Raw genomic sequence first — 17,614 nt, 5'->3', positions numbered from 1 at the left:
TTGACCGGGATTCTGTGAACCACACATTAACACAGTTCAGAGAGGAAATTGTAATGATTAACCTTCACTTTTAATGTCCTTCCAATACATTAGCACTACGGAGTGGGGTAATTCAAGATGCGTTAATACTGTGTGTTATCTTATCGCCTCCAATTGAGGGGATGGCCCATAAAAGGAGAGAGCTCTGCTGTTTGTTGTCAATGTCAGATGGGGACAGATGCTATCCAACAACTCTACAACAACCTCCGGAGCAGCTATACAGTTCAGGCAGTTTTTCTTTTCAAGTAAAGAAGTTACTTGACTATAAATAAAGCTTAACTGAACACAGCACCAATATGAGAGATTACGATGGAATTACAGCTTTCTTGGGAACATGGGGACCCTTTCAGCGGACAATCTTTTTGGCATTAGCCATCAGCATCCTGCCCAATGGATTTACTGGTATTTATATACTGTTTGTAGGTGATACCCCGCCACATGAGTGCTTTATTCCTGAGGATTATAATGTCAGTGACATGTGGAGAAATGTGACCATCCCCATGGTGACAACGAATGGTGTGTCACAGCGTAGTTCGTGCTCAAGACTCAAACTGGAGACAGTTAAAAACTTCTCTAGCCTGAATATCATTCCAAATGTGGATATCAACGTGAGTGAAATTGAGCTGGAGAGTTGCTTGGACGGTTGGAAATACAACAAAGAGGTCTACCAGTCAACAATTGTCACTGAGGTGAGAAAAAATGTGTTGCAAATCACTGCAAACATGATTGACTATTACCAAGCACCGAAAAAAATGTGTGTATGATAAAAAAGAGAATGAAAATCAAATATGTGCATGATAAACTTCCAATGCTTACATAAACAAAGAATTGCAGTTACAGTCAGAAATGGGCAAAGTATACCTTAAAATGTATCTTGTTACAAATACAAGATACTCTAAATGCCATTTTTATTAAACCAAAATACAAAATACTTTTGCAAAGTATTGTATTTAGATAAAATACAGGTATATTGAGGTATTTTGTCAGTTTGAAAACACAAAATACATTTGCAAGTGTCACGCATTCACTACAGCAACATTCTCAGTAACAGTAAAAAATGAAATAACTTTTTATTTGCTATGACTGTGAAATGTGCTTGTACATCTACGTTAGTTGAATGCACTGACTTGTTAATCACACTGCATAAGACCCACTGGGCTAAAAACTGGTACACGTAATTTCAACAAATAAAATCAATATGATGATGCTGTATCAATGTGGGAAACTGATTGGATTTGCAAAAATCATCAACATTTTTTTGTCTTTTTTTCACCCAACTCTAACCTAAAACCAATGACATGGTGACATTCTGCTATGACCAAAATGTAAATGTAAAAATGTACAATTGCGCACTGGGTATTATTATTGACTCTTATCACATCATGGTGCCATCAGACTTCTGATACCAATGCATGGTGAAAAGGGGCAACAAAATTGTGAATCACAAAAAAAAATGGTATAGAAAATGATGTATTTTCAAAATACAAATTACAGGTCTCGAAAGTATCTTGTTTCAAAATACATTGGATTGTAGTTCAGGCCAGTGAAATCCAATGACAAAATAATCAAATGTAATTTTAAATATGTATTTCAATTCAATGTAACAGAAATACTGTTACAGCACAGTGCATTGTAGTTACACTCCCCTAACATATTTATTTGGACAGTGAAGCTAAAAAGTTTAATTTGGCTCTATACTCCAGCATTTTGGATTTGAAATAACATGTTTCATATGACGCAACACAATCTGTGCAGGACACGTTTAAAGAGAGAGTGATGAATCTGCATAGAATAACTAAGGGAAATGAATTGATTCTCCACAAACGATCATGGGCTTAACAAGGTTGTTTGATGATCATCCCTGAGGTTTTCCTGAACTTTCTAATACATTTCTGATGCAAATCATACCAAAGCAAACTTGCTTCAGGCTCACATTTGCTATTACCTGATTTGACATACAGTATCTGGTGCTATAACTTTTATTGAGATAATAGTAATTGTCACGTTCGTCGTAGTGAGGAGACCAAGGCGCAGCGTGATGTGAATACATACTTCTTTTAATAAAGAAATAACACTGAACAAACTAAACAAAATAACAAAACTAACGTGAACGCTATAATACAACGAGTGCAGACATGCAACTTCACATAGACAAGAACCCACAAAACCTAAATGGAAATGGCAACCTAAATAGGATCCCCAATCAGAGACAACGATAAACAGCTGCCTCTGATTGGGAACCAATTCAGGCCACCATAGACCTACAATAACCTAGACAACACAAAACACACATACCCACCCACGTCACACCCTGACCTGACCAAAATAATACAGAAAACATATATAACTAAGGTCAGGGCGTGACAGTAATAAAGTCAGATTCTAAAGATTTGTCAAATTATTTTACACATTTGTTTCTGATACCCCCAAGTGTCCTAAAATAGAAAATCAGATATTCAAAGAGCTTGACTATGTTAATAGTATCTTAAATATGAATCCATTTTATATCATGTATGAATCAATTTGACTTTGTGACCCCTCAACCCCCCTTCGCCGAAGGGTATGGCGGCTCACCCAGTGATATTGTTTTACAAAAGTGTCTCCCTCAGAAATATTACAGACTACCACTGCCCTACAGGTACAAATCAAAGGATTCTACAAGGCACCCAAAAGGGTTCGCCCAAAGGAACAAATGACAGAACTCTGTAACCGGATGGTACTTCTGCAAAATTCTGAAAAAATATCCTCTGTGTACAATGTAAAAGACCAAATAATACATGCAGAGCAGAATTCGGCCGATACCCGCTAATTATCGAAATCCAGAAAATAGACGTTAAATTCTACAACCACCTAAAAGGAAGCAATTCCCAAACCCTTCAGAACAAAGCCATCACCTACAGAGAGATGAACCTGGAGAAGTGTCCCCTAAGCAAGCTGGTCCTGGGGCTCTGTTCACAAACAGAAACAGACCCCACAGAGCCCCAGGACCGCAACCCAACTAGACCCAACAAAATAATGTGAAAACAAAAAGATAACTACTTGACACATTGGAAAGAATTAACACAAAAACTGAGCAAACTAAAGTGCTATTTGACCCTAAACAGAGAATACACAGTGGCAGAATACCTGACCACTGTGACTGACTCAAATTTAAGGAAAGCTTTGACCATGTACAGACTCAGTGAGCATAGTCTTGCTATTGAGAAAGGTCGCCGTAGGCAGACCAGGCTCTCAAAGGAAGACAGGCTATGTGCCCACAAAATGAGCTGAAAACTGAGCTGCACTTCCTAACCTCCTGACAAATGTATGATCATATTAGAAACACATATTTCCCTCAGATTACACGGACTCACAAAGAATTTTAAAAACGAATCAAATTTTGATAAACTCCCATATGTGTTGGGGGAAATACCACAGTGTGCAGTCACAGCAGCAAGATTTGTGACCTGTTGCCACAAGAAAATGGCAACCACTGAAGAACAAACATCATTGTAAATGCAATCCATATTTATGTTTATTTATTTTACCTTTTTTACTTTAACTTTTTGGACATCGTTACAACACTGTATATACATAATATAACATTTGAAATATCTTTATTCTAGTCTAGTTGAACTTGTGTTCCAATATGTAATATGTACTGTTCACTTTTTATTGTTTATTTCACTTTTGTTTATCCATTTCACTTGCTTTGGCAATGTAATCACGTGTTTCCCATGCCAATAAAGCCCCTTGAATTGAATTGAGAGACAGAGAGATCAACACTCACACATGACTTCATAGATGGTCATAGTTTCTAATCATATTTTCTAGAGGTTTTGATATATGAAGAGGGTCAAATTGAACTTAAGAGGGCAGAATCTATTGTATAGGATAAGTATGAATGAAAACAGGAAGGGCAGTTAAGTGATCTGAGACCTTACATGGCCCTGCCTTTGGGAGCCTGTCAGGTTGTGACATGATGAGAGAGGATACAGTATGTTGTGAATAGTGCTATAAACATACTTGTTTTTGACCACTCAGGGACCTAATCTCAAACACTCATGAAAACATGTCAAAAATATTATCTACACTTAAGAATGTGAATTTGGTTAAAGATAATAATTGCATTTGCTAATTTGTAGGCATGAAAATAAAGATGCTTTAAAATGTGACATGTTTGAGAGATTTCTGGACACTATAGGGGACGCCTAGGCCTTGTTATGGACAAACATTTATACAAATAGCTTGGTATATGATATCTGCTCCATTTGTAGGGCACATGTGGACACAATGTTGGGTAATCACTGAAGGGGAATGTTGACCAACTGACCATCTCAGTATACAGCTCAATAAACACACTTGGTGTTTTGTTACATTTCAGTGTTCTGTGATGTATTTCAACTGTCATATTGGGATGCAAACTCAAAATTGAATACATTTCAACTCTATATCTGACATGGTAGAGGTGTGTTATTTTCTTTAAGCCCATAACCATGTGTTAGGTGTATACTTTTGTTTCAAAGTAGATTTGTTTAAGTCTACCAAGAAACACTCTGTGTGACCCTGACTTAGCCCAGTGCAGTAAAAGGTTATGGGGTAAAATTATCTGTTTAAGTCATTAGTAATGGGCACGTCGTTAAAGGGTACAAGGACATTTTGTAGGTGGTCTTTAGCCTGTCAATCATTTATTGCTTCATAAGCAGAAAACATTTGGTTCAAAGATACTAGGGTCACCCTAGGTTCATAATATTGAACCGCATTAAGGCGTTAACTGTTAGACACTTAGAGAGGAGGAGAGAGCGATTTATTGCCACCAAGCTCCACATGCACACACACATGCACACACACATGCACACATCCCAAGGACCCAATGACTCTTGTGTAGGGCGAGATAAACAGATCAAGGAGACAGCTTCCATTAATGGTAAATTACATTTAATTTAAAACTTGTATTTTCTTCAAAACCTTTACTACAGTCATTTAAACATGCATATTGCAATTATTAAACTTTACTATGCAATATTAAATGGCAACACCAATGTTTTATTTCCTAAACATTTAAATAAATCACACATATTATTATTACACAATATTACAGATTACCACCCAATAAATGTTTATATGTATAATTATTTTTGTTGTTGGAAAGACTGTTTTTTAAATGTATTTTTCTTAGAAAATATTTAAAAAAGAATGTCTTGAGCATGGCCCTCGTTTGCTTGTAACCCCCTCAGCTAACCTGGCACCACGGATGCAACCTAGCCCCACGGGGAGAGACAGAGAGAGAGAGACAGAGAGAGACAGATTTGTTTAATTGAAGGTAAATTACATTTTCTTTCAAACCTTTTATTTTCTTCATAAACTTTACTAGAAAAATGTAAGCATACATATTACAATTATTAAAGTTTACTATGCAATATGAAATATTAATCTATGACACCAACGCTCTAACTACTAGACTACCTGCCGCACCAAATACCGTGAGAACATCCCGAGAGGATGTCATTAAGATGTCAATGAGAGGACATCCAAAGGACACAGCAAAACACATCAATCACTTTTTGACAGCAACCGTCTACTAAACTCAGCATAAAAAGAAATGTCCCTTTTTCAGGACACTGTCTTTCAAAGATAATTCTTCATTGTAAAGGGTTTAAACACTGTTTCCCATGCTTGTTCAATGAACCATAAACAATTAATGAACATGCACTTGTGGAACGGCCGTTAAGACACTAACAGCTTACAGACGGTAGACAATTAAGGTCACAGTTATGAAAACTTAGGACACTAAAAAGGCCTTTCTACTGACTTTGAAAAACACCAAAAGAAAGATGCCCAGGGTCCCTGCTCATCTGCGTGAACGTGCCTTAGGCATGCTGGATGGAGGCATGAGGACTGCAAATGTGGCCAGGGCAATAAATTGCAATGTCCATTGTCAGGATTTGGCCAGGATTGTTCCGATTTTGGCCACTAGAAGCCCCCATTGTGCTTTTTGACCCTTTTGTTTTCCCTTGTTTCCAGTTATTATTTGCACCTGTGCCTCGTTTCCCTTGAATGTATATTTTTGCCTAAAAGAACTTTCCTTTTTACTTTATTAAAACACCGTCTCAAGTACTGGTGTGTCTGCCTCATCTTCTGGGTTCTGCCGACTATTTGTGGCTCAGTTTGCTAAGTGACTGTTCCTCACACCGGAGACCCGAGTTCGTAACCGGGTCCTGACAGTCCGTATTGTGAGATGCCTAAGACAGAGCTACAGGGAGACAGGGCGGACAGTTGATTGTCCTTGCAGTGGCAGACCACGTGTAACAACACCTGCACAGGATCGGTACACCCGAACATCACACCTGCGGGACAGGTACAGGATGGCAACAACAACTGCCCGAGTAACACCAGGAACACACAATCCCTCCATCAGTGCTCAGACTGTCCGCAATAGGCTGAGAGAGGCTGGATTGAGGGCTTGTAGGCCTGTTGTAAGGCAGGTCCTCACCAGACATCACCGGCAACAATGTCGTCTATGGGCACAAACCCACCATCGCTGGACCAGACAGGACTGGCAAAAAGTGCTCTTCACTGACGAGTCGCGTTTTTGTCTCTGCGGGGATGATGGTCGGATTCACGTTTATCGACGAAGGAATGAGCGTTACACCGAGGCCTGTACTCTGAAGTGGGATTGAGGTGGAGGGTTCGTCATGGTCTGGGGCAGTGTGTCACAGCATCATCGGACTGAGCTTGTTGTCATTGCAGGCAAACTCAATGCTGTGCGTTACAGGGAAGACATCCTCCTCCCTCCCTTCCTGCAGGCTCATCCTGACAGCATATTGGATGACTGTCATTCATATTCCATTCACCCAGTTTAATGTAACAGCGATAGGTTCAGGCTATTACATAATACTCCAATTTTCCCTATACCCATCATGAGGTTGCTATAACCTAGCCTATGAATGAAAGTTTGTATGTAGGTACCCACAGGTCGAGAAACAAATTTGATGTGACAGACAGTGACATTCAATACCACCTTGCATACTCTTGCCTGCATCTAGCTGATAGTGGGTGTAATCATTAGTCCAACAGTTGCAAACAATAGTTTCTACTGGACAAATTCAGGTATGTTAATCCCCGTTTTGTTCCGTTTGCTTCTGTTTAAGAAACATTTTTCAACAGAATTGGTGGAATGAATACAGGGGTCGAGCGTAAACACAGTTCACAGTTTCATAGCAGCCACGTTGTATTCCTTCTCGCATCCATGTTATGCACTCTCCTCCTTTCACCTCTTCTCTTCGCTTGTGGACTTCAATGCACAAGACATCAGCTGTATGTCACCAGGAGAAAAAAAACTTTCCAAACCAAACCGCTACACACAGTCTACATCGTTGTCACCATATTAGCTAAAGTAACGTCATGCAGCAAGCCCCCAAACGGCTGGCAGTATATGTTTCTACAAAGCTGTACAATATTGATAACCTTAAATAATCAATTCATTGCATATATTCTTGTACCATATGATAAATTATCAGTTATAAATGTATCTTTTTCTTCACTATGTTAGCTGCAACATGCTGTACTTTCTGCACACGCATGATAGACATTTGCTGGTCGGAGCACAACTCCGGCGCCGGTGAGCATGAGGAGCATCTATTAATCCTGCTGTATAATTAATTGCAGCCAGGTCAAACGAAAAACAAAAATAAACAAGTAACTCGGATAAAATGTATCATAACTCTTGAGTCAGTAAACAGAGTCGTTCAAAAATAACAAATAGTTTGTGAACTGCACATCAAAACACAGTGAATGCTGGTCGCCAGCAAAATCACAACAAAGTCTGGTCACCAGCAAAAACCAGCTAGGCCATGCTGGTCAGAGAGGTTTGACCAGCTAGACCTTGCTAGTCAGACCAGCTTGACCAGCTTGAAATTTTCCTAGCACGCAATGACTACATCCCGCTTATGACTCTACACACTTGTTGGAGGCATTTGCAGTTTGTTTTGGTTGTGTTTCAGAGTCACATTTATTGTAAATAAGAGTAGAATATGTTTCTGAACACTTCTACATTAATGTGGATGCTACCATGATTATGGATATTATGAATAAATCGTGAATAATGATGACTGAGAAAGTTACAGAGGCACAAAGATCATACCCCCAAGACATGTTAACCTATTACCATTACCGATAACAGGGGAGGTTAGCATTTGGTGGGAGTGTATGATATTTATACTTCTGTCAATTTCGCACTTATCATTACTCACAATCAATTAATGATTATCCGTTGTTAGGTTCTGAACAAACAGAGTAAAAACTCAAACTGACGACTAGGAAAATCTCAAACCAACTTTATTCATCCACTGGGTCATACAGCTGCAAAGACAAAGACATGTTTACACAATTACATATATTTAAACCCTCCTACTAGACGGAGTCAACTCCTTGCACATCTAGACAGCCAATACATCTCTGTTGCTAGTCAGGAACTTAATTGGTTCCTCTCACTGGTGTAGTCAATGCCCTGCCTGATGCTAGAACCTTTGTGGGCGTGGAAGTATACTGTATGTGTGGGAAATAGAACTGTTCCTTCTCTTCATTTGACCTGACCTCGGGCCGAATTCCTCACTCCTCCCTAATCCACAAATGTCCTACCTTATCAGTGACTGAAACCAGACTGTTGCCCTTTGCCTCCCTCCTTAGGAGCCATGAGATTTAACAATAACATGTTTTGACAGAAGTTAAAACTTTCTGCACTCCCCCTTATCTCACTCAGTAACTTTCCATACACCTAGTTGTTATCCACCCTCACTTGACCCCAACATAGACATTCCTTGTACATGTAAAGTAATCAATACATTCTAGTATGATAACATGAATTAGTACATTTCAAGCTAGAACCCAACAGCCCCTCCTTTTTTAATAGTAACTCCATACTGTTCAACTATATATAAACTTCGAAACTTTGAAAAAATATACAATTTTCTCAGTTGATTTGTATGTTTACACCGCCGAGACTTATAGCCTATGACCTATCACTGTCACGACTTCCGCCAAAGTTGGTACCTCTCCTTGTTCGGGCAGCGTTCGGCGGTCGTCGTCACCGGCTTTCTAGCTGCCACCGATCTTCGTTTCTTTTTCCATTTGTTTTGTCTTGATTGTACACTCCTGGTTCCCATTACGTTATAATTTATTCCCTATTTAACCCTCTGGTTCCCACAGGGTTTTGTGCGTGTTTGTTCTTTGTTTAGTGTCCAAGACTTCTGTGAGCTGGTTTGTTTTCCATGCGTGGAAATTATTGTTGTTTCTTTTCGAGTAAAGTACATATTTTACTCAGTTCTGTGTCCTGCGCCTGCCTCCATCCTAACCGCTGCACACTGACACTTGACACAAACACGCACAGCATATGGAGTCAGCAGGTGCACCCAGTCCTCCGTTACCAGTGGAGGAGCGCATCCAGCAGCACGCGACAATGCTCCAAAATCTTGGCACAGCCATGGATCGCGTGCTGGACACCATGGAGCGATGGGAGAGAGGGGGTTTTCCCATACCCCCATCAACTTCACCCCAACCCACACCGCTGTCCACCCCTCTGTCACCTGGACCCAGTGGGATTCGGCTCTCGCTCCCGAGGGCATATGATGGGACGGCTGGCGGTTACCAGGGGTTCCTACTCCAGTTGGAGCTATACCAGGCGACCGTCCACCCAGCTCCATCGGGACACCAGAGCATGTCCGCCCTCATCTCCTGTTTGTCGACGAAAGCGCTTGAGTGGGCCAACGCCGAATGGGGAGGAATAGACGTAGCGTTGGTCCGCTATGAGGATTTCACCCGCTGCTTCTGGGCGGTCTTCAATCATCCACCTGAGGGGAGAGCGGCGGGGGAACGCTTGTTCCATCTCAGACAGGGGATGATGAGCGCACAGGACTTCGCACTGGACTTCAGGACCCTGGCTGCCAGCGCGGAATGGAATGAGAGGGCCCTGATCGACCATTACCGGTGTATTCTACATGAGGTTGTTCGTTGGGAGCTGGCCTGCAGGGACACCACCCTTACCCTCGACCAGCTGGTGGATTTATCCATCCGGCTGGATAACCTGTTGGCCACCTGTGGACGTTCGGATCGGGGTCCGTCCATTCCACCACCCAGCACCTCCGATCCTACACCTATGGAGCTCGGAGGTGCTGCTCTATGGGTGACCGGAGGAGGGGCCGTTTCCTGCACCACCTGTTGCCGCAGAGGACACACCGCTGGTCGGTGATGGGAAGGTTCTCCAGGGAGATGAGGCAGCAGGCAGGACACTGGTGGATCATCCCAGGTGAATAGGCACCCGACTCACCCAGAGCTCCCTGTTGCGCACATGTGTGTATGAATAGAATTTCCTGAGTTTTCCACGCATTCCCAGAATAAGACGCTAGTAGATTCAGGTGCAGCTGGGAACTTTATTGACCGTTCATTTGCACTTAGATTAGGGATCCCTATTGTTCCTGTTGATGTGCCCTTCCCTGTACATGCCATAGATAGTCGTCCTTTAGGGCCGGGCCTGATTAGGGAGGTCACAGCTCCACTATGTATGAGAACGCAGGAGAGTCATGAGGAGAGAATTACTCTCTTCCTGATCGATTCTCTTGCGTTTCCCGTGGTGTTAGAGCTTGCCTGGTTGGCCTATCATGACCCCACTATTTCGTGGCAACAAAGGGCTCTCAAGGGATGGTCACGTCAATGCTCCGGGAGGTGTATAGGTGTATCCATAGGTGCAACTATGGTGGAGAGTCCAAACCAGGTCTCCACAATGCACATTCCCCCTGAATAGGCCCATATGGCTCTCACCTTCTGTAAAAAGAAGGCAACTCAACTACCACCCCATCGACGGGGGGATTGTGTGATAAATCTCCTGGTAGACGCAGCACCTCCCAGGAGTCACGTGTATCCTCTGTCACAGGAGGAGACGGCGGCTATGGAAACATATGTCTCCGAATCTCTGGGACAGGGATACATTCGGCCTTCCACTTCACCTGCCTCCTCGGGTTTCTTTTTTGTGAAGAAGAAGGATGCAGGTTTACGCCCGTGCATTGAGTATAGAGGTATAAATCAGATCACGGTGAAGTATAGTTACACGCTGCCTCTCATTGCCAGTGTGAGTCATTGCACGGGGCGCGCTTCTTCACCAAATTGGATCTAAGGAGCGCTTACAACCTGGTGCGTATCCGGGAGGGGGATGAGTGGAACACGGCATTTAGTACCACCTCTACGCACTATGAGTACCTCGTCATGCCGTACGGGTTGATGAATGCTCCATCAGTCTTCCAATCCTTTGTAGACGAGATTTTCAGGGACCTGCACGGGCAGGGTGTAGTGGTGTATATAGATGACATTCTATACTCCGCTACACGCGCCGAGCATGTGTCCCTGGTGTGCAAGGTGCTTGGTCGACTGTTGGAGCATGACCTGTACTTCAAGGCTGAGAAATGTCTGTTCTTCCAACAGTCTGACTCCTTCCTAGGGTACCGCCTGTCCATGTCAGGGGTGGAGATGAGAGAATGACCGTATTTCAGCCGTGCGTAATTGGCCTACTCCAACCACAGTAAAAGAGGTGCAGCGGTTCTTAGGGTTTGCCAACTACTACCGGAGGTTTATCCGGGGCTTTGTTCAGGTAGCGGCTCCCATTACCTCCTTGCTGAAGGGGGGACTGGTGCAACTGCAGTGGTCAGCTGGGGCGGACAGGGCTTTTGGTCACCTGAAGGCTCTGTTTACCTCGGCTCCCGTGCTGGCTCATCCTGATCCCTCTTTGGCATTCATAGTAGAGGTGGACGCATCCGAGGTTGGGATAGGAGCTGTGCTGTCTCAGTGCTCAGGTACGCCACCAAAGCTCCGCCCCTGTGCTTTCTTTTTGAAGAAGCTCAGCCCGGCGGAGCGAAACTATGATGTGGGGGACCGGGAGCTGTTGGCTGTTGTCAATGCTCTGAAGGCGTGGAGGCATTTGCTTGAGGGGGCTAAACACCCTTTTCTCATTTGGACTGACCACCGCAATCTGGAGTACATCCGGGCGGCGAGGAGAATGAACCCTCGCCAGGCAAGGTGAGCCATGTTTTTCACCCGTTTTGTTTTCACCCTATCCTACAGACCAGGTACCCAGAACGCTAAGGCAGATGCACTGTCCCGGATGTATGACACAGAGGAGCGGTCCACGGAACCCACTCCCATACTTCCGGCTTCTTGCCTGATGGCACAGGTGGTATGGGAGGTTGACGCAGACATCGAGCGGGCGTTACGTGCTGAGCCCACTCCCACCCAGTGTCCAGTTGGGCATCTGTACGTTCCGTCTGATGTCCGTCATCGATTGATCTGTTGGGCCCACACGTCACCCGCCTCTGGTCATCCTGGCATCGGTCGGACAGTGCGCTGTCTTAGTGGGAAGTACTGGTGGCCCACTTTAGCTAAGGACGTGAGAGTTTATGTTTCCTCCTGCTCGGTGTGCGTCCAGTGCAAGGCACCTAGACACCTGCCCAGAGGGAAATTACAACCCCTACCCGTTCCACAACGGCCGTGGTCACACCTATCGGTGGATTTCGTCACGGATCTTCCTCCGTCACAAGGAAACACCACGATTCTGGTCGTTGTGGTTCGGTTTTCTAAGTTCTGCCATCTCCTTCCTTTGCCCGGTCTCCCTACGGCCCTACAGACTGCGGAGGCCCTGTTTACACACGTCTTCCGGCACTACGGGGTGCCTGAGGATATAGTGTCTGATCGGGGTCCCCAGTTCACATCGAGGGTCTGGAGGGCATTCATGGAACGTCTTGGGGTCTCGGTCAGCCTGACCTCAGGGTTTCACCCCGAGAGTAATGGGCAGGTGGAGAGAGTTAACCAGGATGTGGGTAAGTTTCTGCAGTCCTATTGCCAGGACCGGCCGGGGGAGTGGGCGGCTTTCATCCCCTGGGCAGAGATGGCCCAAAACTCCGCCACTCCTCCACTAACCTGTCTCCGTTTCAGTGTGTACTAGATTATCAGCCGGTCCTGGCACCGTGGCATCAGAGCCAGATCGAGGCACCTGCGGTGGATGAATGGTTTCGGCGCTCGGAGGAGACATGGGACGCTGCCCATGTGCGCCTGCAACGGGCCATCAGGTGACAGAAGGTCGATCGCCGACCGCCACCGCAGTGAGGCTCCGGTGTATGCACCGGGGGACCGGGTCTGGCTCTCGACCCGAAACCTGTCCCTTCGCCTGCCCTGTCGGAAGCTGGATCCGCGATTTGTGGGCCCATTTAAAGTCCCGAGGAGACTGAACGAGGTATGTTATATGTTACAGCTTCCCCCTGATTATCGTATTAACCCCTCGTTCCATGTGTCTCTCATCAGGCCGGTGGTGGCTGGTCCGCTCCAGCAGTCTGAGGTGCGGGAGTTTCCTCTGCCCCCTCTGGACATCGAGGGGGCCCCGGCGTATACTGTGCGAGCCATCACGGACTCAAGGCATCGGGCGAGGGGCCTTCAGTACCTCGTGGAGTGGGAGGAGAGATGATGGGTGGGTGCCGGTGGAGTGCCGGTGGAGTACATCCTGGACCCTTCCTAACTGCAGGAATTTCACCGTCTCCACCCGGATTGCCCTGCGCCTCGTCCTCCGGATCGTCCCGAGGCCGCACTGCTGGAGCTGCGTGTCAAGAGGGGTGGGGGGGGGGGGGGTACTGTCACGACTTCCGCCGAAGTTGGTGCCTCTCCTTGTTCGGGCGGTGCTCGGCGGTCGTCGTCACCGGCTTTCTAACTGCCACCGATCTACGTTTCTTTTTCCATATGTTTTGTCTTGATTGTACACACCTGGTTCCCATTACGTTATAATTTATTTCCCATTTAACCCTCTGGTTCCCACATGGTTTTGTGTGTGTTTGTTCTTTGTTTAGTGTTCAAGACTTCTGTGAGCTGGTGTGTTTTCCCTGCGTGGAAATTATTGGGGTTTCTTTTCGAGTAAAGTACGTCTTTTACTCCGTTCTGTGTCCTGCGCCTGACACCGTCCTAACCGCTGCTGACACTTGACAATCACACGATGTACACTCTTATTCCCCTCCTTTCATACAACTGATAATGACATTTCAGCTGGAGCTTTTGACTTTTTCTTCCTGCTTCAGGTTCCTAAGAGAGTGATAACAAAAGACTTGAAAAGCAAAATAAAATAAAAACACAAAACATGACAAGTATTAGTAATGCGTTAAGCCATGCATAATGATATATGGCAAAAAATGAAGTTTGATAAGATGATGATTCCCACACTCCCTTAGCCTGACTTTATGCCTTTGGGATACTGTTCTGCTGGGCTACACAAAAATGAAGGCTCTATACAGCCCATGCTTGTACCCAGACTTCCTCTTCAGGCTGCAGGTTTACAAAAGGTGTTCCCACGCCATATCATCCTAACTCAGCCACCGTCTCCTCCTTCTCCTCCTTCTCCCTCCATGGCCACCAGATATACAGTTCATGTGCGATGGCCTTAATCAACTGGACCTCATCTTGAGGTAAATCAGCACTGCATACACGTTTCCACATCAACGCCTTCAGAAGGGGATATCCCAGCAATGCTAACAAGGTAAACCCTGCTACCACTAACACTGCCCATGATCCATTGTGTCAGAAGTTAACATACACTAAGTTGACTGTGCCTTTAAACAGCTTGGAAAATTCCAAGAAATGATGTCATGGCTTTAGAAGCTTCTGATAGGCTAATTGACATACTTCGAGTCAATTGGTGGTGTACCTGTGGATGTATTTCAACGCTTACCTTCAAACTCAGTGCCTCTTTGCTTGACATCATGGAAAAATCAAAAGAAATCAGCCAAGACCTCAGAAAACAAATGTAGACCTCCACAAGTCTGGTTCATCCTTGGGAGCAATTTCCAAATGCCTGAAGGTACATCGTTCATCTGTACAAACAATAGTATGTAAGTATAAACACCATGGGACCACGCAGCCGTCATTCAGCTCAGGAAGGAGACACGTTCTGTCTCCTAGAGATGAACGTACTTTGGTGCGAAAAGTGCAAATCAATCCCAGAACAACAGCAAAAGGACCTTGTGAAGATGCTGGAGGAAACTTTAGAAAAATATCTATATCCACAGTAAAACCGAGTTCTATATCGACATAACCTGAAAGCAAGGAAGAAGCCACTGCTCCAAAACCGCCATAAATAAGCCTGACTACGGTTTGCAACTGCACATGGGGACAAAGATCGTACTCTTTGGAGAAATGTCCTCTGGTCTGATGAAACAAAAATAGAACTGTTTGGCCATAATGACCATTGTTATGTTTGGAGGAAAAAGGGGGATGCTTGCAAGCTGAAGAACACCATCCCAACTGTGAAGCACGGAGATGGCAGCATCGTGTGGGGGTGCTTTGCTGCAGGAGGGACTGGTGCACTTCACAAAATAGATGGCATCATGAGGCAGGACAATTGTGTGGATATATTGAAGCGACATCTTAAGACATCAGTCAGGAAGTTAAAGCTTGTTCACAAATGGGTCTTCCAAATGGACAATGACCCCAAGTATACTTCCAAAGTTGTGGCAAAACGGCTTAAGGACAACAAAGTCAAGGTATTGGAGTGGCCATCACAAATCCCTGGCCTCAATTCCATAGAAAATGCTTGGGCAGAACTGAAAAAAGCATGTGCGAGCAAGGAGACCTACAAACCTGACTCAGTTACACCAGCTCTGTCAGGAGGAATGGGCCAAAATTCACCCAATTTATTGTGGGAAGCTTGTGGAAGGCTACCTGAAACATTTGACCCAAGTTAAACAATTTAAAGGCAATGCTATCAAATACTAATTGATTGTATGTAAACTTCTGACCCACTGGGAATGTGATGAAAGAAATATAAGCTGAAATAAATCATTCTCTACTATTATTCTGACATTTCACATTCTTAAAATAAAGTGGTGATCCTAACTGACCTAAAACAGGGAATTTTTACTAGGATTAAAATGTCAGGAATTGTGAAAAACTGAGTTTGAATGTATTTGGCTAAGGTGTACGTGAACTTCCGACTTCAACTGTATATCTCAGTCAGATGTGGTGGATGCCAAAGCACTTTGCTGAGAAAGTACAATGAGCCCTCAATGTGACCTTGGATGAGAGAGAGATGTATGGGGATTAACAGCAAAACTATGGTAGTGTGTCTGTTTTAATCTCTGAATGAGCAGCAGCTGGAGCAAACACTTGTTTGCTCAAGGGCTTAATGACAGGTTACTCCGTTAATTCTAGCATCTGTTGCTGTAAGCCTACACAGAGCCAATCAACCCACACATTTGCAGTGATGTACTGTTACATCCTTCCTCTCCCTAGTATTATTGCTCCTGATCCACAGTAAGGATAGAAAAGGAAGAAAGCGTCAAACTCCTGAGGAATTTGTATGCGCCTTTTGGGAGCAAGGAGTACTCAGAGGGGACCATGTGTTTGTAATGAAGGAGGTTTGATGAGTCAAGGCAGCGCACCAAAGCAGATCTGGAAACATGGCTCCCAGCTGACAACGCACCCCGTCTACTCTGACTCATATTGACAAATGAGTGCATTTGCAAAAGGGCAAGTGCAACAAATTGAGAGGTTGACGTGTGCCAGATCAATTCAGATAAAAAAAATATGTAACAGGTTCACCCATACACATTCAGACAGTGCTTCCATTTTAAAATTCACAAAGCAACAACAAAGCAAGGATGTTTCAGATTCAGGAATGTTCAAATAAAAATCTATTTATAATCCTAAAATAATTCCTTATTCATAAATCATGCAATGTTAAATCATTCAAACGTGCACACAGTACATTAAACCATGTGTAATAAGTGACTTACCTGCTGAAGCTGACAGGAAAAGATGAGCTGGATGGAGTTGACATCCCTGATCCATCCCCAAATTCCTGGCCTCTGTTCCAGCCATCACTGACTGAGGGCAGTGGCGGATACAGGCCAAAGACAGGCTTCTGATCCTGTTGTACGCGCACTGCCGTCGGTGTGTTTCCGCCGTAGTGGTAACTCGGCCCACTCATGGAGCCCACCGAGCTGTGGGTACCAGGTATGTCCAGGCTGGATATCTGACAGTAGCTCTGGCGCTCGTTCTCCTGCTTGATTACCCCTGGGGTGTAAAGCTGGATGAAGGAGGTGTCAGCGTCCTTCTCTGTCTTGATGACAGGCATGGAGATCCCTGGGCCCAGTTGCTGCCGATGCTGGTCCGCACCCTTCAAATTTTTACAGTTTCCCCCACTGCTACTGACTATGGGCTTGGTTTCCATGTTGCCGTCACCGAGCAGGGCATCATCCACTGACAGGGAGGAAAGGAAAGCGGCCCTGTCAGCCAGGTAAAACTCATTCAGGTCAGACAGAGAGCCAGGCAAGTCCAAATCACGCAGAATGTCCAGCGTATTGTCACCAAGGAGCCTCTCGTTGACATCCAAGTCCTTCAGTGACTGTCCAAAGCTGACTGTCCCCATGTCAAGCCTGTCCTTATCCATTGGTGAAAAGTCCTCTGTTTTCAGAGGGAAACGGTAATTAGAACATCCAAGTACAGAGCTCCCTGGGGTGTTGGATCTATTCAAATCTGAAATGCTCTCCTCCAACAGAGCAAAGTTCTCAAACAGCTG

General features: G+C 44.6%; 1 protein-coding gene across 1 annotated transcript in view; it reads left to right on the top strand.

Moving 5' to 3' along the window:
* Positions 1 to 230: 230 nt before the first annotated feature.
* Positions 231 to 17,614, top strand: part of LOC129820968 (solute carrier family 22 member 4-like) — a 33,541-nt gene continuing 16,157 nt past the window's right edge. Inside the window, exon 1 of the mRNA XM_055878146.1 lies at positions 231 to 728. Coding sequence (XP_055734121.1) covers positions 336 to 728 — 393 coding nt within the window. The 5' untranslated portion in view covers positions 231 to 335. The remainder of the gene's footprint in view (positions 729 to 17,614) is intronic.

Source organism: Salvelinus fontinalis, chromosome 2 (assembly GCF_029448725.1).
Source record: "Salvelinus fontinalis isolate EN_2023a chromosome 2, ASM2944872v1, whole genome shotgun sequence".
NCBI classification, from domain to species: domain Eukaryota; kingdom Metazoa; phylum Chordata; class Actinopteri; order Salmoniformes; family Salmonidae; genus Salvelinus; species Salvelinus fontinalis.
This window is presented reverse-complemented; position numbering and strand designations above follow the sequence as displayed.